The following is a 27,092-nucleotide window of genomic DNA, read 5'->3' as shown; positions in this document are numbered from 1 at the left end:
CTGTGAAGACATAACAATAATGCAGACTTCCATTTCTAGGATACTTTAGAGTTTTCTAAGCGTGTTCTCATGCTCTCTTCATTAGTCCCCAAAGGATAGCAATGATATCTATAACTGTATTATTTCAACCCCTTGTCAATTTTCTCTTAGCACAGGGCCAGCCAAAAACCACAAGACAATATCAACGTTCTAGTTCAAAACAGGAAACCTAGCAGTCTGTCAATAAAGGAGAGTCAGCAGACCCAGGATGCCACTTAATCCTGCTGAGATAAAGAGGGCTCTTCTTAAAGGGACTATTCTTCTGGGGAGTGCCCAGATCCCCCTCCTCTAGAATCAATAGTATGGCTGGGAGATAAACAAGGGGCAAGGGCAGTGCAGTAAGGAAGAAGGTATCCTACTGAATAGCCTCGGATCCCAGGACCAGCCAGTGAGAGCCTTGCAGCAGTCCTTGAAGCCTCAGCCCACAATCTTTCATACACCCATTCTCCACACCCACCAGCAACCCTCCCCACCCCCATCCCTTCTTCTTTCAACAAGTATGAATTGAGCAGGTACTGAGTGCTGGTCATTGGTAAGATTACTGAGCAAAAACAAAGACAGACTCTCCTTCTTCATGGGGTTTAGAGTTTCACAGTGGGGACAAGCGAATTAAGTCATCATATAACTAGATCTCGCATTGCGAGGGAAGTAGGGCTCAATGAGCAATTGGTCATCTGAGCAACCAGAGAAGACGGGACTCCTGTCGGAAGCTATGCACCCAGCACAGCGTCGCTCCCTGTCAGGGTGCCAAGCGGAGATTAAGTGCACACTGGGCCTCTCCAGCTGCAACAGAAGCCACACCACCCATCAGTCTGGGGCCAAAGGCAGGAGGAGGGTGTAATTTACCCACCGAGCACCAGCGTTCCAGGCAGGCAAAAACATGCTGTCTTCCAGCTCTTTGTGTATCATCAGAAAAGAAATTAAGATGTCATAGGAAGAAGTTAAATAATGCACATGCTGTCATGACAGGCTGCCAGATGCTGCTTGATCAGAGACTGCCCACACCCAGCCCCTTTCAAGAGATCAACTCGATAGAGATTAAGGAGGAGATGCTGCCTTACCGGTTGTTTTTCCCCGGTAGAAAATCTTCAGGTCCATGGGCCCCGTGAGCCGGCTCGCCAGAATCGCCATCTCAGACCCGCTGTACTTGGAAGCTCGGAATATGCTGAGCTGTGACCAGTCATCCCAGTAGATCTCATTCTAAAAAGGAAACCTTTGTTAGTCAGCTCTTCTGTCTTTTTTTTTCTGGACCCTCATTCAGAACAAGAGCTCCATCGTGCAGTGGACACTAACATTCACTGGCTGAATGATCTGCCTGATCAAGATTTGACTTAAATGCAGGAGTCAGTGATTTTATCCAAACCTCACCAAATAACCACACTGAAGGAACCACCCAAAAGAAACTATCCAATAAGCATCCGATAAGTTTGACCACAAGTTGAACCCTTCCGTAGAAAATCTGAACAACCATTTTGTGTTCTAGAGTCGAAGCACAAGTGACAGGCCATCCCCCAGAAGGCAGAGGTGGGACAGGGCTCATCTCAAGACATCAGGGAATGAAGAGAGCAAACCTCACAAGAGACCAAGACACAGAGCCAGGGACTTCCCTGGGGGCGCAGTGGTTAAGACTCTGCCTGCCAATGCAGGGGACACGGGTTTGATCCCTGGTCCAGGAAGATCCCACATGCTGCATAGCCACTAAGCCCACATGCCGCAACTACCGAGCCCACGTGCTGCAACTACTGAAGCCCGCGCACCTAGAGCCCGTGTTCCGCAACAAGAGAAGCCACCGCAATGAGAAGCCCGCGCACCGCAATGACGAGTAGCCCCAGCTCACCGCAACTAGAGAAAGCCCGCGCGCAGCAACGAAGACCCAATGCAGCCAAACAATAAAAAATTAAAAAGAAAGACACAGAGCCAAAATGAGGCTACTGACCCTGAAAGGCAAGCCAGGAATTTTCATGGGATGCAACCTCAAACTTGGAAAGGTGAACAGTGAGCACCCTGGACCCCTGGCAGCTCTGTCTGGCATCCCTCCCGATGGGCAGAAAGAAACCGCCTCCAATTCAGAAATGAGCTGATTTTCTAAGTTACATAAGCATCTCTGCAGAAACCCGGAGACAGCAGGCTCTACAACTCAGTCTGCTCCTCACCTACACTGACAGGTTGCCCAGTGCTGGGACAGGTGAGGCCCACCTTAAAGACAGCAATGGCGTAGGGGTGTGGGAGGTTGTCCAGGATGACGGAGCGCTGCCGGCCGCCGAAAGTGATCCGCTCGATGCAGTCCAGGTAGGCGTCCGTCCAGTAGATCCACCGCTCGTCCACGGTGATGCCGTTGGGCCACTTCACGTCCTCCGACACAAGACGATAGGCAGCCGAACCATCCATGTTGCTCCGGTAAATGCCAGGCCTCAGGTCCCCCCAGTCGGTCCAGAACATCACCCTGGCCAAAACCGGGGAAGAGCACACATCCCATCAGAAGTGGGGAAATGGGAGCCCAGAAACTGCTCCGAAGAGATAAGAATTCAGCCAGTTAGTTCAGCATTGTTATTATAATTTCTAATTCTAATACGTAAAGCCACTTAATTACTTGACCCCCAAATTCTTTTATTGGAACTTATCTATGGATATAATCAAGTTATGCAAAGACAATGTACAAAGATGTTCATCACAGCATTGTTCATACTAGCCAAAAAAAAAAATATATAGGTGTGTATACACATATATATTTAGGTGTATATACATGTATACACACAAAAATGTTAATCTATAAAGTGATACATTATGGTACACACAAAAGAATATTATGATGTCTAAAGATCTACATGTGCTCACATAAAACAATCTTCAAACCATATTAAATATTTTCAAAATATGCAGAATAGTAAATATCCTATAATCCTTTCTGATACGCGCGTGTGTGTGTGTGTGTGTATGTCTGTGTGTCTGTGTGTGTCTGTGTGTCTGTGTGTGTCTGTGTTTAAAGGGCATATACGTGTACATGGGTAAAAATAAACTCTGAATGATAACTGTTAACCAAGAAACTGTTAACAATGATTACCCCTAGGAAATGTGAGGGTGAAGAGTTAAGAGAATGGAGGAAACAAATATTTTTCATTTCATAAACTTCTACTCTCTTTTAAAATTTTTAATCAAATGCATATCTTATTTTCAGAATTTTCTTTTAAAAATCGATCTAATTCTCAATCATAAATGCTAGAAAGCCTCATCCAGAATTTCCCTTTTAGCTCTGTTTCCTTAAGTTAATAATAAATTAATAAAAAGCACCTCTGCATTTCCCAAGTGCATACAAACTGCTGGTAAGAAAACACAAGCTGGGGGGCAGAGAAAAGAAGCAAGGGGTTAAATGTGTGCATCACATGTTAAACTCAAGATAAAGACTCCCTACAATATCCAACCAGGCCTGACTATGTCCAGAGAGACTTTTAATACTACCTTTTGTTAGAGAAACACCCCACAGCTGTGAGACATCTGGGTGCCTGCAGAGATTCTGATGCTTGCTAATGGAAAGGGGATGGAGTTAGCCGCCCAGGATGACTAAGCCATGGTTCCAGGACTTGCAGGTCATAGATTATTTCAACCACAATCATTAGAAACAAGTTTTTGTCCAGCAGTTTGCCTTTCCATGAGAATCTGTCTGTTGTAGCATTGGACACCCATGGATTTCCTTTGGGACCACACTTACCCGTCTTGGGGCACGAGGACCAGAGCCCTGGGCCGATCAAGCACAGAGGAATTGACGATCGTGAGTCGGAAGTCGCCATCTGGATTCCCCACCTGACAAAAGAAAGGAGGGGAAAAGGCCAAGATGGGTCTGAGCTCCTTAAAAGACCCACATTGCAAAGTTTCCTACTTGGCTCCCGCCTACAGATGGGTCCCTCTATGGCCGCCTGATTCCCCTACAGACTGATCTGGAAACCTGCCCTGATCTCCAGCCAGAATGAGTTCTTCCCTCCTCTGGCTCAGGTGACAATTCTCACACAGTCTGACAGCAGAGCCAGTGCCACCTGTGCCCCCAGTTCTGGGGGCTTGATGACTTGCACGAAGTAAGTGCTCACTGTGTGTTTACTAACTCCACCCGCCTCCGGGGCTCCAAGCTCCAAAGCCACCAATGGCTCTGCTTTGTCCACAAAACAAATTCTCAAAGTCACCGCCTTGCCGTTGAAGAGTCTCCACAGACTCTGCTCTCTCCACATTCTCTCCTTCACACAGGCTCCTACACCTTTAGGGAAGCTGGTCTTCTCATGGTTCCCCAAGCCTGACATACCTGCTCCCGTCTGCTCCCGCCATATCCGCCCCCAGGCCCACCTCCTCTGCTGACCCTTCCGAGCCGCCTCGATCAAGGGGAAGCCACTCTTCTTACACCATTGCACACACAGTGTTTGAGTTGTACACTGTGAGCGTGTGGACACTGAAGCTTTACCTGCACCCTTGTAGCAGAGCGCTGACCACACTCAGTTAAAAAAAGGAGCGAAAGAGTAATCACAAGACCACCGACGCACCGCTCAGTGTGTGCCCGGCGCTGTGCATCTTTCCACGCCCTTCTCTCAACCGCCCCGTGAGGGGAACACTCCAATGATCCCCTCCTCGATCAGGGCTCAGCTCAGATGTCCCTTTCCAAGACACTTTCTCTCTCCAGTCACACAGTCACATTGCCCCATCTGACGTTCTTTGCAGCACGTGGCACCAATAGGACGGATGGACTTATTTCTTCATGATTTTGCTTCCTCCACTAAAACCTAATCTCTCTCAGCACAGGGACCTGTGTGTCTTGCCTCCTGCTGTATCATCATGACCTAAAACCGTACCTGGCACAAAGCGTGCCCGAAAACAGCACTTGTCAAATGACTGAGTGGATAAAGGAATCCTCATCTTACAGATGAAGAAACTGAAGCTTAGAGGGGATAAGAAACTTGCCCAAGTCACTTAGCTACTAGAATAAAGGCTGAACCCAGGTCTGTCTCTCGAGTTTGTGGCTTCTGTCATGCAACTTCTCCCATCTCTCTGGGTCTCTCTGCTTCTACTGTGCCTTCCAGTAAACCACAAGTCATGTCTCCCCAGTGAAATCAGTATAAAGAGGTGCGGGGGCAGTGCCCCACTGCCTCAGCAGGAACATGCAGGAGTTGAGCACGCCTAGGAGACCATGACTTCTTACCTTCCTAGTGCCCTGCGGAGCTCAGGTGCAGACAGGTGAAGTGAGGATACGAGAGCACCTACCTTACAGGGTGGCTGTGAGAAGTGAATCAAATAATTCATGCAAAGTGGTTCCAACAGGGCTCCTCATCATTAATAACAATGATGAGGATGGCAATCATGATATTATCTTCATTATGCTAATTGATGGCATAATACTCGAGTGTGGATGTCACGGCATTATAATAACGCTACGGTATTATTATCATCATTACTGTTACTACTCTATGCTTCTGCTAGCCCAAATATAAGTATTCAGGTATCTTAATGAAATCTCTGTTTGACAGATTCAGGCACCCTGTTCGCACACGGGACCTCCATTCTCTGCATTTCTCAGGGAATCTCCAGAGGAATTAGACACACTGGCTCCTGCTTCTCTGTCAAATCTGGCTCACAGCCCAGGGGCTCCCCTGCTTGCGTAACTAAGGACATACCTCAATCTTTTTGAAGCCAGAATCCACCCAGTAAAGTAACTGGCTGAGGGGTTCAAAAGCCAAGGCTTCTACTGTCTCCAGGCCAGAACTGATGATCACCTCTTGCCCTGTACTCCCGTTCAAACAGAGGCGCTGATGAGAAAGAAAGAAGAAGAAACGGTGTGAAATGTTCAAATGACCTCCAGCCAAATCAGTCCCTTCGATGGGAACCCACTTATTCAATTGGCTTGAATGGTGAGGGCGGAGATGTTTTTATATTCGTAAGTGTTCCAGATGCACGAAGCTGGTTTTTAATAAAAGCATTTCTAAAATGGATTATGGCTTCCTGTTTGAAGCAGAATAACTACACAGAACTGAATCTTTTCTATCACCTTGCATTATCATCGTGAACACCGGTCACTGAGCTGTGCTGTATCACAATAATGAGGTGGAGATGACCGAAATGCATGAGTCTGTCTGCTTTTAAAATAAACGAAACCAGACTGCTGTTATTTTTTAAATCCTGTGTCTGCTTTTTATAAAAAGTCTTTCCTCCCTCGGGAGGCTCCATCAGGTGCTATCGCTGGGATAGTAAAGGGCAATAGTCACTGCCACCCCTCCACCAAACCTCTCGGATACCCGGGCCCTGTAAAATTTCTGTTGGGTTGGAAGTCCAGATAAAACTTGCTGGAATTGCTTTTCTAAAAGGATTAAATAGGCAATGAATAAATATCAAATAGCCCTCCTTTAAAATGCATGGGTCTGAGTGTACGGCCATCTATCTGGCCTGCATGGCGACCTTTACAGCTTACTTCCTGGTTCTTGACTGTGCTCAGAATAGCTGAAATGGATAATTACGTGAACTATGGAGAAGTCAAGTGTTACTATATCATGGCTTGGAAAGAAGGATGTTAACGAGGCAGTGGGTACGATAGGGAGGGACTAATAGTGCTACATACCGAGTCCTAAAATCCTCCCAGCAGGTAAAGGGAGACCTCACTTATAAGCAAGACCGCAGACTGGGGGCTCCCTCTGTCCTTCCTACAAGGACAGAGGTAGGTAGGGAAAGAACATACTAAAACAGAAAACTGAAAAGTGTCATCCGTTGGCCCTGAGAGGAGTTATGACTTTAAAACCTCCAATACCCATCTCCTTAGGCCACTCTGAAAGAAGCTTACCAGGGCCGGGCAGTCACGAGGCACAGCCCGCCCGAGCAGACCCAGAGTGGACGCACCTGGATGATGTCCAAGGCCAGGTCGGACCAATACAAGCAGTTGCGCTCATAGTCAAAATCCAGGGCCACCGCTGCCCGCAGGCCGGTGAGAGGCAGCTGCTCGGTGGCTCCGGAGGTCAAGTCATAGCGGTGGATGGACTTGCGCATGGCGTACAGGATGAACTCGTTCTCCTCTGCACAGACACACAAAGATGACAGGGGGCTGGACCTGGGGATGCTGAACAGGTCCTCGCACGTCTGACCCTCTTTTTTCTCACCCATAAACCTCAGAGCCACTGCACATGGCGTGGGTCAAGTGAGAACGTAGGAATCCAGACTCAGAAGGTGGGTAAAGCAATCACATTTCTGCCTTGGGCAAGTTTCTTAAACTCCCGTGAATCTCTGTTTCCTTTGCAAAGTGTCTACTTGCTACATTTTTAAAAAATCTAGATTCCCTCCAGTAATCATGCTCCAATAGCTATTCTTCAGAGCTCGGCCTAAAAGTTTTGGTCACACTTGACAAAGTAATTACACAGATCAGCACATTCCTCCTCGTCACAGGACTGCATCACGTGGCATCGTAATCCTGTTGACTAGAGACCCCAAGTCGCTGAAGGCTTACAGCTAAGTTTCCTAATTCATTTACTCACCCATTCAATATTGTTCACAATGACATAGAGCAATTATATCACCCTACGATATTTTCAAAGCAATAATACATTCTTGGCCACCTACAAAATGTTTTACAACACAATCATCACAAAGATTCTATTTCTACTTAAATACTTACACAACGTACATACTATGTACCAGGCATTGTTTGATCCCAGTAACAACTGTATAATGGAAGAGCTACTATTAACTTGATTTTACAAATGAGAAAACTGAGAGCAGAGAGGTTAAGTAACCCACTCAAGGTCACACAACTAGTAAGTGGCAGAACCAAGACTTGAACTCAGATGGTCTGGATCCAGAGTCTATGTTTTAACACCCAATGGTGTAACACCAATGGTGCCATTTTTCAAGACATAGAAATAGAAGCCCAGAGTGCTTACAAGACTGACTTAATGTCAGACAACTAGGAACGTGAAGAGCTGGTGCTCTATCTCTTCCACTTAGGGAACAGCCTGGAAAACATCCAGATTCTTCCAAAGGAATGGAGATGAGCAACACACCTGCATCCATATCTGAGGCATCCGTTGTGACAATATGTTGCATCTGGGACCAAGTTGCAAATCTGGATCCCTCTGCTGCGTGCCTGCACGGTGACTGTGGTTGTTTTCTCTCTCTCATCCCATTCATTCAACGAGTTAACATGTCTTAGCCACCTCTGCTTTATAAAGGCTTCAATATAGATAATGCACCCCCAAAATATAAGTCTACCTACAATTTTTTACCAAAGGTAAATTTGCCTTCTTTTCCTTCAGTATTACTTCACTTCAAAAGTATCTAAGCTACCACCACATGATAACAAAACCCTCCCTTTGGTTTGCAAGAAAACCTTCCCACTGTAATTCCCAGGGGATGGAATAGTCGAGATGAAAAGTGCCGAGCTTGTAAATGACGTTGGAATCAAGGACTCTCGTGGCAGTTGCCACGTGGGGACGCGGAGACACATTCACAGCAGCAAGCCCTTCACCCCACATCTCTCTACCATCTAGAAACCTCATTCTGTTGCTTTGGTTTTTTTTTTTTTTCTTCTTCTAACCAACTAGTGCCTTTTGAGTAGAGTCTGAGTCCTGAAACACCTGCCTTAGGACTGGGTGTAGAGGAACAGACAGCATTTTGTGTGCAATTCTTAACTTAGAAAAGAAATAGAATTCTTTGTTAATCCCAGCCATACATGAGCCCAGCCTAGAGATGTGCGTTATTATCCTAATCTCAAAGGAAGAAAAATTACTTCACTCTTAAAAATCCTTCCAGATGACCAGATTATCTCATCTTTGCAAACATATTATGGTTCCACATTAGTCCTATAAAACCATCTTCTCCTTTCTTGGTACATCCCTGCTTTCTGTTCCATGCTTTAAAAAAAAACATTTAGGAGGTGGCCTACACTACAAATGAGATTTTTCCACTTCATTCCCTATTCTATCTTGTCCTATCAGAAGAGAAAATAGCTTTCCTACCAGTTTAGACAGTTTTAAACAAACTGTTTTGTCCCTCGCTGAATTATCTTCAGAAATATTTATTACCGAAGTACCTACTCCAGCCCCTTAAGAGCGATCACACAAATCCTGCTCACCCAAGCACTCATCAATAACAGCTCTCGTGAGGGGACTGTCTGAATATTATCTGCTCACTTGGGGGAATCTGCTGAAGCCGTGTTCTTTTTAAGTCTCCACAGTGAGGGATGTTAATTACTCGGTAATGATGGAAGATTAAATTAAGGGACTAATGAGCTTAGCATGAAAAACACCAGGGCAAACTGGCGAGCAGTGAGCGAAGGAGAGGGCTGCTCTCCCCTGCCCGCGGAGGACAAGGCTGCTTGCTCATGCTTCCTCTGGCGCCGATGGCTCTTCCACCGGACGCCACCACCACCAGTGGGGCCAGCTCCAGTCAGCACCTTCCCCGAGAGGCATGAGCAGGAGGGAGGGCTCCACGGGAAGAGAAGCCCTACGTGAAAAAGACTAGAAACAGAGCAAAGAAAGGAAAGACGCTAAGAGATTAGCTCTTTGTTAAGGTATCATAATTTCACGTCTATATTACAAATACCTCAACATGTGCCATCACCACCAAATCAACTTGAAATGTTTGGAACACATTATACCTTTATAGCATGTGCACCTGCTCCAAAAGTTTCCCCCAATCAGCATGCATATGATCACCTCAAAGAATGGGAATGACGCTCATCTGCCAGTTGAGTGATGGCCAAGGAAGAGCGTGAGGCTTAGAGTCTGAATTTTAGCTTTGTCACCTACCAGGTGTGTGACCTCAAATAAATTGTTTAACTCTCTCCTTTGAACACGCTTCCTCATATTAAAAAAAAAAAAAAAAAAATGGAGCTAATAATAATATCTGCTTCACTGGGTAGTTCTAAGGACTAAACTGATAATGCATGGAAAAGTACATTAAAATGTGTAAAATTCCATTAAAATATTAGTCATAATTATTGTTATAAAAATTAAGATAGATCACTTAACTATTTCCCAGAAAGCCATGAGTCTCTTTCTATGACAAACAAACAGATCAAGGAACACACAGAAGGCCTAAGGGTGCCCTCAGCCCCCCAAGCCTAGAATACAACAGATGCCAAATAAATATTTTTCAATGAACAAAAGGGATGTCCCTCCGAAAATGTCTTCCATTCCTATAAAAACGTAAGGTTATAAATAAATGTTGTTTGGATACCATGCTTAGGGGGAAACGGGAGCTCTGAGATGCCCATAACTTCTATTCTTTCTCTCCAGGAAGTCTGAAGAGCCGGGTGAGATCACGGGAATGCTTCAACAATGTCTCGACAAGACAAAGGGAAGAAACCATGTCTCACCTGCCAAAGGACACGGCACCAGCTCTCCTTCCAGGCGTACTTCAACATCTCCTCCACTGCAGGTGTCCCCAGAAATCTTCCGATAGCTGTCACCCCCCGACCCCACCAAGAGCAAGAGGTCAGAAACATCAAAGAATAGTCATAAAGGAACATTTTCCCATCCATGGACAATACAGCTTATCTATTCATTTTCCTATAGCGCAAGAAGAAGGAAGTTGAATCATTCTGAATTGTTTCTGCCTGTAAATAAATTAGGCAGCCCAGACAATTTGGAGCACTGTCCCAGGCGAGAGTTTCGCATATACCGTTGACCCTTGAACAACTCCAGGGTTAGGAGCACTGACCTACCCCCCCCCCCCACTGTAGGTAAAAACCCATGTAGTACTGCTACCTCTACCTCAAAACCAAAGGAATTCATAAATGACTCACCCAAAGGCAGGAACTCAAGTAGTCTGAATAGAATCAGGACTAGAGCCCTAGTTCTTTTGATTCTACATATTGTGATCTCTCATCGAACACAAACTTTCCCCCACCTTAACTTAAAGATCTGTACAATGAAAATACAGGTATTATATTTACTGAAGAAAATCCACATGTAAGTGGACCTTATATGCATTTCAAACGTGTACTGTTCAAGAGTCAACTGTATCTCTTCAACACAATGCTCTGAAGACGTGCACTGGCTGAAGTTTATGACTTAAGAAACAACTGGAGTTGCAGAGAAGCTTACAGACTTGCATTTTTTTCCACGGGGGCTAGGGTGGGGAGACGAGTTTGCAAACATAGCAGTTTTAAATATTCCCCAAGCTACCTGAAACCTGCTACCTTGGAATTCTGGCATTTAGAGTATGAAAGGAACCCAGGTGGTCCTCTGCGCCCTCCATGCCAAGTGCAGACCCGCTGTGTCCCAGACATGGCAACCTCTGTGAGACGTACCCTCTGGTTCTCCTGTAAGCAGAACCCACAGGACAAGGCACAGGAGGGGAGTATGACTTCCCAGAAAACTCAGGATCCGGAACACAGACCTCTAATAAAAAATCTTCACTCATCTTGAAGCCGAAGTCACTGAAAAGGCAATTGGGGCTCGGTAAGGCCGCTGGTTGACACACTTCAGGTATTTTGGGACCCTCCCTTGCGATGTCCACCCTATTGCCCACCACCTGTATTGTAAGTTACTCAACGTGTCCCTTTAACGAATACTCACTATTTTACACTAATGCATTTTCAAAAGAAACTTTATAACAGAGCCGTAACTGGAAAACCATTATCATATGCCATAAATAGACAAAAACGAGACAGATCATGATGCCAAAGACAAAATAATATTGAATTTTTTTAGCTGGACCCAGTTCCCTGCCCAAAGACTCCGGGCCTGCCCTCTCTTTGTTAAAAGTAATTGGCAAATGTGAAGAATTACTAGCACCCAGTGGGACTTTCTCCTTGACATGACTGGAGGGATTAAAAGAGAAATTTAAAGGAACCGTCTTTTTTCTAAACCAAGGATTCAATGTTATTTAAGAGCATGTCCACCTACTCCCTAAAATCACCGTGGGGGCCTCCTCGTGCACTTTGGGACCTAGACCTTGAGGCCACAGACCTTCTGCAATTTGGGGACCACATCTCTTCCACACTGGCCAGCTAGCCAGGCAGAGCCCTGGGGTAGGAAGCAGGGGTCCCAGGTCTAGTCTTGGCCCTGCCCTTGTCTGCATGAGTTGACGGCTCTAAAACAAGGCAGCTGTACTTGCCAAGGTCTGGCCCAAACCATAAGCTCGTAATCCAACGGGACTTTCCATGTTGATGTGCTTTACCCAAAAGCCTTCACTTACTCTATCAAGTATAACACCTACTACAGGAAACGTATTAACAGGTACAGGGCAAAGCGGTTCGTGTACATACTACATCACAGTCTACATTTAGCACCCTGTAGAGCATTTTTCAGAAGGGAGCAGTTTTATTACTGTACCAAACATGTTCCATTCATTAAATCCGGTAAATTTTTACAGAATGGCTGCTTTAAACCTTTTGGGGGACCAGGCAGAGCATTAATTACTCCAATGGCAAGGTACTCTTCTTGGGCAGTTTTTTCAAACTATAGGTCATGACCTAGTGGGCTGTGAAAGCATATTGGAGGGTCCAGACCTGCTTCCTCCCCTCCCCGCAAAGAAATTGCAAAATTCATTGCACTTGAAAGTAAATCTTACCTCATAAAACTTCTGTTTACATAGATGTGTGTACGTGTCTACATACACAAATATGTGTAGGTACAGGATCACACTATAAAATACATTGCTTACTAGGAGTTGCAGTCAAGAGTTTGAAAACCACTCTTATTGGCAACCTGGGGGAATATAAAGATGTAAAAGAAACTACTCCTGAAATCAGGGAACATACAGGCAAGTAACTGTGCTTCCCAGGGAGGCCCGAAAGGACTCCTGGAAGTAAGTACAGCTGTCCCTCAGGAGCAGGACTAATGGAGAGACACCGGGAGCTCGCCGAGTCTCACTTCCTCTCTTCACGTCCATGTCCAGACCCTGCCCTCCCCACTGCCACAGGCCAGTGCCACCAAACCTTTCCAAGAGCCATGCAGTCAGGCTGGTTCCTTTCTAGAAGCTACAGCACACAGAGGAACTACAGGATGCCCTGAAACACACCCTTCACCATTTGCATGGTCACCACCCCACCATCCCATCTGGCCCAAAGCCCAAGTCCAAGAGGGGCAGGGCAGGCCATTTCCTGGTCTCAGCCCCCAGTGGGTTTTAGCTGAGTGGGTATGGTAGACCCATGGGGGCCAGGCCCCTGGCTTTTGCTTTTGGTTGTTGCTATTGCTGTTTTGGGGGGATTTTAGAGAAAAACGATGATGATTTTAGAGAAAAACGATGATGATTTTAGAGAAAAAGCATAATAGTGGTCATCAAAAACAAAAATCAAGATTTGTTAGATTTTCTCACATATTTTTCATTTTGTCTTATTTTCAAGTATTTAACGGGGGTAAAAGAGGGAGGAGAGAGGGCTCGTAATCTTTTCCATGATCAGGGCCCCCAAAGTCTCAATCCAGTCGGCAGGGATACCACAGACCAGCAAAATCCCTCCGATTAGCATTACCATTTAGGGTTCTCTAAGGGAGGGCAGAAGGCAGCAGAGGGGCACTGAGCGGGCATCACTGGGAACACTGGACAGCTCTGCGCTCCTGCCATGAAAGCGTCTACGTTGTTATCTTAGGACCACACAGCTTTCGGAGAGGATGCTCGTCTTCAGCTGTCTAAAGCCCTGCTGCTCTGAGGGCAGCTTTGCAGAGAAGCAGCCTCGGGGTCACCTGGAGCCTGGGCGACTGCAGGGCCCCAGGACAACCAAGTCAGGACTTGCATTTTAATGAGATCCAAGATGATTCACATGCACCTTCAAGTTTCAGAAGCACTGGTCTAGGACCGGAATTGCCTGAATCTGGTTTGCTGCTTTGTAAATAAAGCTTTATCGGGTCACGGGCATGCCCATTCATCTAGGCGGCAATCTCGATACATAGGCAGAGCTGAGTAGCTGCAATGGAGACCACATGGCCTGCAAAGCCTAAAACGTTTACTCTATGGCCCTGTTCCCACCTCTGGACTAGAACACACCCGAGGTTTCTGGCTTCAGTCAAGATAAGCGTGGCTTCCCAAAGCAACCTTTGGTTTCTTTATGCTTCGGCAACCACTGAAAAATGAGTTATGTGCTTATGATCAGTGCCCACGCTCTACTGAGAGCCCTGCAAATCTGGAATGATTTCACGTTGGATCACAGACTTGGGGGACTGTCTACGGGCTCTGAGACCCTATGTCTCTACTGCTAGCATCATCTTCCTAAAGCTAAGCTCTGTTCTGGTCATCAACTCTCCTCAAAAACCTCCAAAGACACCCTCCTGCTTACAGGAATGGTCCACGCCCGAGTCTCCACCCCACCGTATTCTCTCTTTTCAGCCTCATCTCCACTCACTGACCCCCAGTCATACACCCAACAAGGCATCCAAACTAAACCACCAACTACACTTTCCTGTGTCCACACCTTCACGCTGCCGCTGCATCTTCCTAGAACGCTCCAGTCACGTATCCAGATGCTTCTTCCTTAAAGCCCATCTCAAACAGTGTTGCCTCCAGAGATTTCCTGATTCCCCAGCAGCAAATCACAGTCTCCTCTTTCCTATCAATAATCCCAGTAAAAGCACCCGTTCCTCCTCCAAGGTACCTGCATCTTCCCGTCTCCTGTTACAATGATTTGTGTGCATGTCATTTCTTCCACAATGTCAGGCAGTGCCTTGGATATTTTACTCAAGGACTAATGAATATACAAATATATATATATATAAATATATATAAAACACTAATCCCCCGCTTGTTTCAGATAAAGAAACAAATTCCCTCTAGAATAGGACTCCTAACAAAAAGGAGTTACCTACAATCGAACCTTCAGTGTGTTCCTTTCTTGGGTTGTCCTCGTAGAAACAAATCCCAGAGTGATCTATTCCTGCATAAATCACTGCAACTTGCCTGGGTGTCACACCTCCACCATATCACACGGCTGTAACAACTAAATGGAATAACCTACATAAACAATGCTTAGTATGGTTCCCGGCTCATAAGAGATGCTTAATAAATATTTGTTTCCTATGATTCCCTCCCTTTCTTCAGGGGAAGACCACGCCCTAGTCTGTTTCCCACACCGGTGAGTGACCAGAATAGAACTCAGTCCCTGGCATGGAGGTAGAACCCACCATTCATAGTCCTGTCGGGTACAGGAGCAGTTGGACAGGACCACCGGCCGGTCGAAGTCTTCTCCGTTAAAGCACGTGGCGTGGGGGATCCTTCGTTTGAAAACAGTCTTGTGCCCTAGCAGACACTCGCTGCCCCGCTCATCAGACGGGGACCACAGCTTGTAGTCGTTCTCTGTGCAGGGGACCCCTGAGGAGGAGGAAATGCAGCATTACAGGCAGACCCACGCAGGGTTTCCTGCCCTGCCCGCCCCGCAGCCCCGCCACCCACTTCCCGTGCCTCCTGTTACTGCCCAGCGGGTGTGCAGGCCTCCGGAGCCAGCCCGCCCCTCTAATCAGCCAGCTCTGAGGCCGGGCAGCAGCCTCCTGGTGTCCCCTGAAACATGGATGTCCATCTGAGAAAGCTGGGAAGAAGCAAGCATCTTTGGTGCTCGCTGTCTACACTTCTGAAAGATTTTAGCAGATTCTGCAGTTTCCTTTAGAAGTAGGTGCCCAGAGGCGTTTATCTCCAGAGAGTTAGGTAGAGGCTGAATCCCTGAGAGATGGAATCACTCAGGAGTACTGTCCCCTGCCTGCTTCCCGAGGCAGCGTGGACGCATCTGGTAGTATGGCCCACGAGCAAGAGAATTCGCTGTCACTGCTCGGAAGGTATGGGATCTTCATGAAAGGAGGCTGAGAATTGGTCAGACAACCTGGATAGTCACTCCATCTACCCACATCCACTCGAAATTTAAGTAGAGTGGTTTCTACAGGAATTCCAAAGTACACCAATGTCTATACTGGTAGTTTATGTCTTTTTCCATATGTGTGTCTTTGGTCAGATTAAATGCTGCCTGAAATTGATGAACTATTGTCAACTCAACACCATTCCAATCAGCAAGCATTCATTAAACCCTTACTGACAATAAGGTTATCAGGCCGTCCAGTGGGTAGAATATAAATATGCACAGGGCAGGGTCTTGTGTCTAAAGACCTGTGATCTAGTTGATGGGAGAGGACACACCCAGAGTGACAGACACAAATTTGTAATTCAAGGTGTGATGAGTACACGCACGCTAGGGACACAGAGAAGAGGGGAGAGATCTTTTGGTTGGGATTAGCAGTCAAGTGCATTGGATCCTGATCCATGAGAAGGATTTCAACAAGTGGAAACTGAACCCAAGGGGCCTTCCAGACAGCTGGAATAACGTCAGCCAAGGCAGAGAAGTTGCAGAGGGCAGGGTTACGTGGGGGTGAGGAAGGAAGAAGTACGACGAGGAGGTTCACTCTCCCTGCTCACTTATTTACAGGTCCTGGGTCTGGGCTAGCAGATGGTGACGAGACCCCAGACAGCTCTGAGAGGACCCTGCATCACTCACTAGGAGTAGTTACCCACTGAATTGGCCAAACTGGAACTGCTAATTTGGAAGAACGTTTTCCAAGCATTCATTCATCCACATGTTCAGCACACATATACGTAAACCTGCCCTGTGCCCGTGACCACACAGGAAATGAGGATACAAAAGACAACACGTGGCCCTATTAACAGCTGCCCGAGCAACTGCCTCTGAATCTCTCATTCACTTACTGCATACGTGCCCATCTTCTTCAATGGATCACAAACTCTTCCCAGGGCACAGTCTCTACGCTGATGCTTTGGTCAATAGGTATTTCCATGCAAAGGGCCAAGGAGGCAGCAGCTTACCCAAGGCATCCGTGGCATTGACCTGGAGGATCAGCCAACTGTGGATGTTCTCTTTGTTGGAGCCAAAGATGGTGAAGACAGTGCTCTTCTCGCCAGGCTCCGTGAGAAGCCCGTACACAAACACCGGCTTCTCGGAGAAGACGAATGTTTTCCAGGTCTCCCCTTCGTTGGTGCTGTACCTGCCCAGATGCAAGTAAAAGGATCCTTGCGGTTAAAGTCTCCAGGGCAAGAGCTTGGTTTCCAGATAACATTCATCTGTAAGAGGAACCAGGGCTCCTTGGAGAAGTGGCTGATCCTGGGCTAAAGCCAGGCAAATTTAAGGTTGTGCCAGAAGGGGGGGAAGTGCTCACAGATGGATGCCGATGACCCAAAAGGACGTGGGAGCCACCCTGATGGGGCTCCAACTGGCCAGTCTGGGAAAGTATGAACTTAACAAAGAGAAATGATGGTAACAGATAATACACTGAATGAAAATAGGGCATGGGTCTCTAAATGATACCAAAAGGGAAGAGAAAGGGAAGAGGGAATTTTTTTTTTTATTATACTACAGTGCTACCTAATAAATGTTGAAAACAATGACGGAATGAGGAAAGTGACTGTACTCTAACCCCCCACCGTAACAACCGAGTCAGACAAGAGGACCAGAGTGTTCACACGGTCTAAAGATATCAACTCACACTCACTGCAAAGGGGGAAATGTAATTTACAGCGGACAATCTGAGTTACAACCCGTGGCAAACTTAGCATCACTCACAGTGATTCAACCTGACATCGTGTACCTCCTGGATAAAGCAATGAGGATACCACATCATCTAGGCACCACTATTCCATGCGATTGGACAAATTCAGAATGTGGAACTTTCTACATGACAACTGGTCTGGATTCTTCAAACCATCAAGGCCATGAAAAACCAACCAACCAACCAACCAACCAAAGAGGCAGAGGGCTTGTTACAGATTACAAGAGACTAAAGAGGTATAATAACCAAATGCGATATGTAAACATGGACTGAATCCTGGATTAGAAAAAAACACAGCAGCTACAAATAGTAAAGGACAACTGAGAAAATATAATAGTCTATAAGTAATACTGAGTTCATGATCATTTTCTTGGGTATGATAATGGCATTCTGATTGTGTAGGAAAATACCCTTACTTCCTGGAGATATGTATATGTTTAAGTATTTAGCTATAAAGGGGCACAATAGCTGCAACTTTCTTTCAAATGATTCCAAAAAAAAAGGGTGGCTGGACAGATGGATGGCTGGACGGATGGATGGATAGAAAGATGACAGACAGGATAAATAGATGGCAAAAGCAGAGCAAACGGACAAAATGTTAACAATTGGTGATTGTTATGGGAGCTATAGGGGAGGTTACATGAGTAATTTTTATACAATTTTTCCAACTTTTCCCAGAGTCTTAAAAATTAAAAAGTTGGAGGAAAGTGTGTCCTGAGAAAAGTCTCCAAGACAGACTACATCAGAATGAGAGAGCAAGCCCTTGAAAAAAAAAAAAAAAGCAGCACTGAAGTAACTGTATTGATTTCAAATTATCTTTTGTATTGAAGAGGAGAAGGAGGAGAAGGAGAGGGAAGTGTGCCTGATATTTGCTTCATCACCCAGTAAGCTGGTGAGATGTTCACCACGAGAAACCACTCAATTAAGAGGGGGTTCATTAGGGTCACAGAGCTACTGGGTCTCTCGAATCCAAATTATATACAAAACTTTTCTTTCACTTTTCCCATGTTTTTGAGATATCAGTTTTACTCACTCAGGATCTTAATACTTGATGTAATTCTTTTTACAACATCATTCAATCCAAACACTTCCTCTTGTCTTGAGATTACTAAAATTGGTACTTCTGCAAGAAGTGCTATGGGTTAAACCTAGTGGTGGGGCTACAGGGCAATGGGGACTAAGCAATCTCCTCCACAGATCTTCCTAAGAGGAGAAATTCTCTTCTGGCTGATATGCTTTTGGTTTCAGCTAACTCTGAAGCAGCTACGGGGATAAGGTAACTCATTCAATCTCTTTCTTGTAGCAGGGTGATGAGCTAAAGGCTTAGCGCCATCTTTAAAGCAAACTGAACCAGCAGAGTCAGCCTATTAACTAGACATGATGGGAGCTATCCGTGTGATAATGCCGGAAGTCTGCCTATTTGCACATTGCCTAGGTAATTCTACTTAAAAGCTCCTCGAACCCGAGAGAACCTCAGGAAATGAATCATCCCATTTCTTGAGAAGTTCCCAGCAGACTCTGACCATAACATATTAACGAGACTAAAAAGCAGGTGCATGGCCGAGTACAGCCCTGAACCTAAGAATAAACTGTGCATTTAAAAAACAGTGCTTTTTCAAAATTTTGGAGACATGGTAGTCACATTATCAACTGCCAACAGTTAAGGGAACATCTGTTCTGGACCGAATTCTGACCTCCAAAGGAGAACTTGTGCTGGTGAAGTGAAAGTGACAAGAACCTTGCAAGAAAACAAACCAAGCCATCTTTATATGCCTAATAGTCGTGAAAGAGGACGTAGGGCCCCAGCCCTTAGGAACGGAGAATTCAAAATGTTCAAACAGAAGTATAGACATAATCTCATGGCCAAAGGTCTCAAGAAGATGGGACTATAATATAATAATAACATAATACAACCAAAGATACACTAACTAAGTGAAGCAGTGGTAGACACTCAATTTAAAACACCAATGTGTGGCTGGAGAGGAAGGTCCTTGATGAGCTCAGACTTTTAAAAAAACATATTCAAGATGAGAAAAGAGTCATATTAACCAAGGGCAGAAACTTACAGAGCAGTAGCGATCTGCTAATTAATTCTAGCTGTCATTCTTACAGCTAGTCATCTGTAGAAACAGTGGCCAAACAACTCAAACTCAAAGTAAGTCAAGGATTATGCTTCAAATTACCAAAATAATTGGGAGACCAGTGGGCAGTGAGACGTGGGTTGGTTACCCAGCAAGTTCTATAAAGAATGAGAAATGGAATAGGCTCATCCATCTGATGGTTAATGGTATAAATAGGAAAGACAGAAAAAGAGGCAGAAGTAGTTAGTCAATTTCTATTTTGGTTTTGTCTTTATTAAAGAGAATGATCTTCAAACTGGACAAAGCAGAAAAAAAACATGGAAGTTAAAGGAAAATGAATGCAAAATAAAGCACATTCTAGGGAACTGAAAGATTTAAAGGTATGATGGCAGAGCTCCTTTTAATAATCTCTAAAAGAACCACGAGGACAGATAAAGATCTCAAGACTAGATGAGAAAAAGTAGTTTTATTTCCCTTAAGAAGAAAAAGTTGTTTCAAGAATGGAGTATGAAACAGTTGATTGGAGAGAACTTAGACACGAAGGAAGTCGGAGCTGGGAGCTCAAATTGTTTCACACACAAGTCACAATAAATGAATCCCGTTTCCTTTTCTCAGGGTAACTCTTGATTTCAGAACAGGGTAATGATATAGGGCAAAAAAAAAAACTGTCTTAGGGTTTTTATTAACAGAAATTGAGTGTCTAGGATCATGCTGGTATCAACGCCAATGTGACGCATGTTTCAGGCTGCTGGGGATAGATCTGGGCTCCACATCTTAAAGCTCTGACATTGTAAGGAGGGCCCAAAGGAGAAGCTAGAGGGTGTAGATTCAGGATCCTACAGCACAGGAGGGAAGGAACGGGGGCTGTTTGCCATGGAATAGGAGATGCTCTCAAGAGGAGAGGGAGGGGTCCTCATGCCTCTGAAAGGCTTTCAGGCAGAAGAGAAAATATCTGTTGGATGTATCTCCTGGAAGCTGAGCCCGCTGCATAGCAACGGGAGTGAGGAGAATTTGGGCTCTCTCTGACCTGAGAACGTCCATTCATAAAGGAATGGATGAATAAATACTAAGTGCATGAACAAATGAACAACAAATTGTCCAAAGTGAAATGGAAGCTCCTTTTGATTTGGCAAAGTCCCCATCACTAGAATTATTTAAGCAAAGACTTGGGTGATCATCCATCACAGATGACAGAGAGAAAATTCCTGCAACGGGCAGTGGAAGACAGAACCAGATGATGTAATATGTCCAGATCCCTGCTGGGGATCTCCCCGTGGACATCCCACAGCCACTTCAGTTCAACTTGTCCACATCTGCACTCATCCTATGGCCCTTCAGGCCAACTCCTTTTCCTCTGCTTTTCTATGAGTGATACGATCATCTTGCCCTGTCACCCCCCCATCCCCCCTGACACCGTCTAGTCAAAAAGCAAGTCCTGAACACTTAGTCCTCAAAATGCTTGGTCCCCACCTAAGCAGCACCTCTCACCTTCAGTCTTGGTCCTTTTAAATTCATGCTCCTCAACTTGCCAGAGCCATCTTTCTACAGTAGCCGTGTCATTCCCCTATTTTTTAAACCCTCAGAGGGACCCTATCATTTCAAAAGCAAAGTCTAATGTCTCTGGTGTGGCGTGTAAGGTCCGCAGGGGACCTGGCCCCTGACCACACAGCTACTCCAAGCCTCATTCCTCACACTGCTCCCCCGCCAAGATCTACATTCTGTCAATACTAAAGAACTGCACCTTGCACTCTGATTCATGCTGGTCTCTGCTCAAGCTCTTTCTAAACCTGGGGTGGCATTCCAATATTGCTTTTTACCCTTGAAGTCTCAGCTCAAGTTTCCTCTCCTCCGAGAAGCCTTCTCCTGTCTCCCAGATAGCATTACTGGCCCTCCTTCTGTGGCCGCCCCACACCCTGTGCTCACCTCTATCTTACACCTGTAACGGAGCAGGACCCTATGGGACAGACCCCTCCCCTAGGTCCTCTGCTATAGCTCCTCTCTGACATACCTAGATAACAGTAATATGATGCACATTTCCTGAGTTGTTTTATAGATGCTAAAACCACCACCAACTGGAAGACGTTAACTACTTGATGACCATGAGCACGGAGTCTACTGGAGCCTAAGGATTGATAATGTTAACCCCTGTGGCACCATCCTGTTACCTCATCATCAACCAATCAGAGAACTGTGCAGGGCTGATCACATACTCTGCGACGCCCCTCCCTCACCTGGCCTTTAAAAATGCTTTGCTAGGGCTTCCCTGGTGGCACAGTGGTTAAGAATCCGCCTGCCAATGCAGGGGACACGGGTTCGAGCCCTGGTCTGGGAAGATCCCACATGCCGTGGAGCAACTAGGCTCGTGAGCCACAGCTACTGAGCCTGCGCATCTGGAGCCTGTGCTCCACAACGAGAGTCCACGATAGTGAGCGGCCCGCGCACCGCAATGAAGAGTGGCCCCCGCTTGCCGCAACTAGAGAAAGCCCTAGCACAGAAACGAAGTCCCAACATAGCAATCAATCAATCAATCAATAAATCTTTAAAAAAAAAAAATGCTTTGCTAAAACCCATCAGGGAGTTCGGGCTTTTTGAGCACTAGCTGTCCCGGACTCCTTGATTGATGCCTTACAATAAACGCTGCACTTTCCTTCACCACAGCCCAGTGTCAGTAGATGGGCAAGTGGACCCAAGTTTGGTTCAGTAACATACCTACTATATTTAAATGACCTGATTTTGCGAGCATCTTCTACTAGGGCTGCCGTTCATCAGGAATAAGACCTCTTACTCACTTTTCTGCCCCTGGCACACAGAGGGGCATTAATTAACGCTTTTTTGTTAAAGGAAATTAAATGAACTACACTGTATTTTCTTTTTTTTTCCTAACCCCATCTCTCAGTTTCTCAACAGTTAAATGTTGATAAGAATACCTGTTCCTCTATAACTCACAGGGCCAAAGACACCACACGGGGGTGAGAACGAAGTGGGGGTGGGGCTGGCTCTCTCTGCAACCATCCAGGTAAGTTACTAGGAGAGGAGGTTCCGCAGCCACGAGGACAGGTTAACCGCCATCTCCCACGTTCCAGAACTGTGAAGCTGCTTCCAGAACTCAGGTCCAGAAAAGACAGCTGCTCTGCTGGGTCTAGTCTTCGCAGTGGCTTTTCAGGACTCCCCAGAGGGAAGCCCTATGAAATCTGACATCTCCTATGAGGAAAGATGCTTTGGGGAAAGTCCAAGGTATTATTAGTAACTACCAATATCATTATGCTGACAGGCAAACTGCCAGGAAGAAACGGAAACTGATCTCATCCCTCACTGTCAAGCCGACAAGCTTGGGTTTGGGTCCGTTTTTGGTCAGAGTGCGAAAACACAACAGCCCCTTCTCTGAAAAACACTGATTCTACACAAGAATGACCTGCATCACCTGAGCAGGTTCACGGTGACAGCATGCTGAACGAAGGGATAAGTCACTCCCAGTAGAGGTTTCTTGTTTATTCATTTCAGACATGTAGAAAACAGGAGCAAAACAAAGCGTTCCACTTCTTACTCTCAATTTCAATTAACAGCAACAAAGAAAACAGCTTCAGTGGAGAATCAAGGCAGAAGCTGAAACAAGTAATCATGAACTCTTAGTTAACTATGCTAATCAGGGAGAGAAAGACATGAATTATTTAAAAGAACAACCAGGGACTTCCCTGGTGGCGCAGCGGTTGAGAATCCGCCTGCCAATGCAGGGGACAGGGGTTCGAGCCCTGGTCCGGGAAGATCCCGCATGCCACAGAGCAACTAAGCCCGTGAGCCACAGCTACTGAGCCTGTGCTCTAGAGTCCGTGAGCCACAACTACTGAAGCCCGCATGCCTAGAGCCCATGCTCTGCAGCCTACAACAAAGAATAGCCCCTGCTTGCCACAACTAGAGAAAGCCCGCACGTAGCAACGAAGACCCAATGCAGCCTAAATAAATAAATAAACTTAAAAAAAAAAAGAAAAAGAACAACCAAAAAAAAAACACCCCAAAACTTAACTCTTACGTTAAGCAATGTTCCACCCTCTGTCCCCACTAAACCTCTCACTAGGGTTACTGTTGTTACGGCTTCCTCCCTAAGGTTGGATAAGCTTTGGGTCGGAAAGCTCTTCCCCCGGCCTCTCCTTCCAGCTGGCTGAGAAACATCTCAGAGCCACAGTGGGGCTGGACAGCTCCCAAAGGATGCCTCATTCACCTCTGCATCCTCGGTTCCTAGAACAACATCTGGCTCCTTGTGGATATTCAACAAATGTTTGCGTAATTGACCTGAAATGATGCTTAACAGAAATATGTTCCATTTCCATCCAGCGTGGACCTGAACTCTTGACAGTCACATTCTCACCAGATTGCACACATCCGGGGACCCCTACTCACGTTTGAGCTCCAGGGACTATCATTTACAACAGAGCATAACGGAAGTGCCCCCACCCCCGGGGACTGTGCGATTGCCACGCTACCCCACCCTTTCCAGTTTTATAAACCAGGAAAAAAATAAGCAATCTTGGAAGACTAAGTGTGCATGACCTATTTATCTGAACAATCAAATATTTACTAAGTGCCTGCTAGCCTGCATAGAATAGAAATCCTTGTCTACAAAGACCTTGTTAATGAGTTGAGGAAACCAGGCATATAATGAAAAGGTAACTAACAAAAGGAGGCAGCATGCGATGAGTGCCAAATCAATGAGACAGCCGCCAATAAATACTATGAGACTCAAAGGAGGGAGCCATGGCCATGGCTGGGGAGACCAGACTTAGACGTGTCTGAAGTCCTAGACCAGCAACAGAAATCCAGGTGAGTCAGAAACAGCCTTCACTCATGTGGTTTAAGGATCTGAACTAATTACAATATTTATTTCCTGCTTCTCTTCTGATGAAGCTGATAGCACACAGGTCAAAAGCAGAGCAGCAGGAGAAGCAAGAAAAAAAAAAAAAAAACTCTGTGAGCAATATACAAATGCCAGGTGGCTAGACTACACAGATGTTGGGTAAGCTCAGACTGACTGATATTTGGGACACACGCACCTGTCAATAGGAGGCCTGAACATATTCTCATATTTGCAAATGTTTTATTTGAACCATACCTACAGACACCTCCACATGACCTGTGCAAATAGAGGGATGCTAGAGGGTCCATATCCTTAAAGTCTACCACCCCAAAATCATTGTTCAATGTCTGCCGAGGGCACTGTGATTTTCTGGCAGCAGGTCTATTTTCCTGATCATGTTTTCCTGCAGCTAGCTAGCAATGACGCTGCGTTCTCCGAGCACATATGCACCGACAGATGGTGTAAGAGGACCAGAATCACATTAACTACTCCAGAGAAGCCAGCTTGGAATGCAAATGTAATCTGGAGGAGAGTTTAACAGGGAAAATCAGGAACTGTCTCTGCAGTCTGACTGCCACACACAGAATGAAATGTATTCCCAGGGAGCCAAACTACGTCCCCTACCGTACTTCTCAAGGAGCGTCCCAAACATCGCATTGTGTACTTGTGTATCTCACCACTAGAGGATGGACTCCTTGACAGTGAAGGAAAACATCCTATGTCTCTTTAGATACACATCACCAGGCACCATCAGTGCTCGTGAGATGTGTGAGATGGGAATTAATAAATTAATGGATAAATAAATGACGACACGAATGTGGGAAGCATGTACCCTGTGACTGTCCTCATTTGAGCAAACGTCAATCTGAATGGGGACACAGTCTGTTGCGTACAAACAGGACTTCTTCTGACTCCTGGCTCTAAAGCAGCCGCTGACCAGAGCTGCACAGACCAGAGACCAGCCAGGTGGAGCGCAGAACACCGGGATTTTGCTTCTCTCTGCTTCTTGGAGGCCAGGTCGCTCAGCACATGTCCAATTAACCACAGGGGAAACCAGCTAAGAGCTCTTTTTTCAAACCACCCACCTCTCTCTCTTGCTGCTGGCCCTGTTTCTAAAAGGAGCCAAGGAAAAGAAAGCTTTCTCCCTTGCATTAAACAAGATGATTATAGGAGCCCTCTCCCCCTCTTTTAGCAATCTGTCTCATGGGTTCAGCCCAAAAACAAGGAGAAGTGAGAGATAGTCTGTCCTGACCGAATGTTAACAAAATTAACTTCTGTCCTAACTCAGACAAAAGTAATGAAAGAATTGGTTCTGATAAAATCAGACTCAAGAAAGCAGAGGTTACTAACTGTTGACATTTTTGCTTTTCAGAGGAATGTACTGCAAAGAGTACAGAACGTAATTTAAAGACCTGAGTGCTAGTCTTGTCTGTTATTAACAAAGGGGAGGATCTTGGGCAAGTTACTTTACCTTTCTGAGCCTCAGTTTTCTCATCTAGAAAATGAAGTCATTAACCCCAAATGTCCTTTCCAGGTCTATCTGCAAGAACCCCAAAACCAAAGGTATCACAGTAAAAGTCACTTGGCTATCAAGTAATATGTATTCTGAAATCACTACTCACGTACCATTATTATTTATTATTATTCTTACTCATTCTATGAATAATTCTGTGTGTCACACACAAAGCAAAGAAAGACAAGTTGAAGAGCCTCTAGTTAATTTTTAAGTCATTATTAATTTATATTTATATAGAGTTGTGCTTTTTCAAATCAGTAAAATTATTTCATTTGTTCCTCTCTGAGATAGGAAGGGCAGATTATCATTCCCACTTAATAAACAAGAAAAATTTAAGTAATTTCCCAAGGCACAAATTGTGCTGTCAATAACCTAGTGCTACAGAGATAATCCGTTTATAATCACAGAGTTAAATTTCTGGGAGAACAGTGTGATGTGAAAAAGCTTCATCAGAGACACTTACTTCAGCTCATTGGTTTCCATGCCTTGGGCGATGGCCATGATGATCCCGCCATGGTCTCCCCATGTGTAGTAGTGAGGTCCAGGAAGAGCCTGAAGACAGAGAGCCAGTGCCGATGTCACTGCCATGGAGATGGCCGGGCATAAATGGTACACACCACACACACACGTGAGCACACACTCAGGCACACACATGCACACACACAGCAGGGATATCAACCACCTGAATACGATTTTTCCGTTTCCAGAGCACTTCACAGCCATTATCTCATCTGATCCACACATCCCTGGGGCTGGGCAGAGCAAGTTCTCACGTCCCAATATTTTTTTGCCAAATGAAGAAACTGGAGTTCCTATTAAAGTGGCAGACTGTAAACTGCAGAGGCAGGAGTCAAACCCACATCTCTGACCCTCACCAAGCAGCTATTAAAAATTAACCAACTAGAGTTCTGGTTTGACTGTGACAGTATAAGCCCACTACAGCCCATCCTTCTTGTTAATTACAACTAAAAAATTTGGACAAAATATTCAATACAAAAAGACAGCTACCCGAGGATGCTGAAAAGTAAACAAAATAAGGCAGCTTATGAAGGGGATTTAAAACCTGGAGAAACTACCCAAACAATTGGGGCTTCCTGGTACACCTGTGCCCT

The 27,092-nt window shown here is 45.5% G+C and overlaps 1 protein-coding gene across 4 annotated transcripts in view; it reads right to left on the bottom strand.

The window, feature by feature from the left end:
- SORL1 (sortilin related receptor 1) overlaps positions 1-27,092 on the bottom strand; it is a 162,333-nt gene that overhangs the window by 65,445 nt on the left and 69,796 nt on the right. For 3 of the 4 annotated variants that reach the window (XM_082339794.1, XM_082339793.1, XM_082339796.1), the window contains exons 12-21: positions 26,444-26,532; positions 16,795-16,973; positions 15,114-15,300; positions 11,306-11,434; positions 10,370-10,455; positions 6,901-7,073; positions 5,688-5,819; positions 3,746-3,837; positions 2,236-2,482; positions 1,101-1,239 (exon numbers count right to left, since the gene is read on the bottom strand). In XM_082339794.1, coding sequence (XP_082195920.1) covers positions 1,101-1,239; positions 2,236-2,482; positions 3,746-3,837; positions 5,688-5,819; positions 6,901-7,073; positions 10,370-10,455; positions 11,306-11,434; positions 15,114-15,300; positions 16,795-16,973; positions 26,444-26,532 — 1,453 coding nt within the window. The remainder of the gene's footprint in view (positions 1-1,100; positions 1,240-2,235; positions 2,483-3,745; positions 3,838-5,687; positions 5,820-6,900; positions 7,074-10,369; positions 10,456-11,305; positions 11,435-15,113; positions 15,301-16,794; positions 16,974-26,443; positions 26,533-27,092) is intronic. The other variant, XM_082339795.1, reaches the window with a different exon arrangement.

This window comes from Balaenoptera borealis (genome assembly GCF_965194805.1).
Source record: "Balaenoptera borealis genome assembly, chromosome: 11".
NCBI lineage: Eukaryota > Metazoa > Chordata > Mammalia > Artiodactyla > Balaenopteridae > Balaenoptera > Balaenoptera borealis.
Note: the sequence above shows the minus strand (reverse complement) of the source record. Positions and strands in the feature narration are given on the sequence as shown.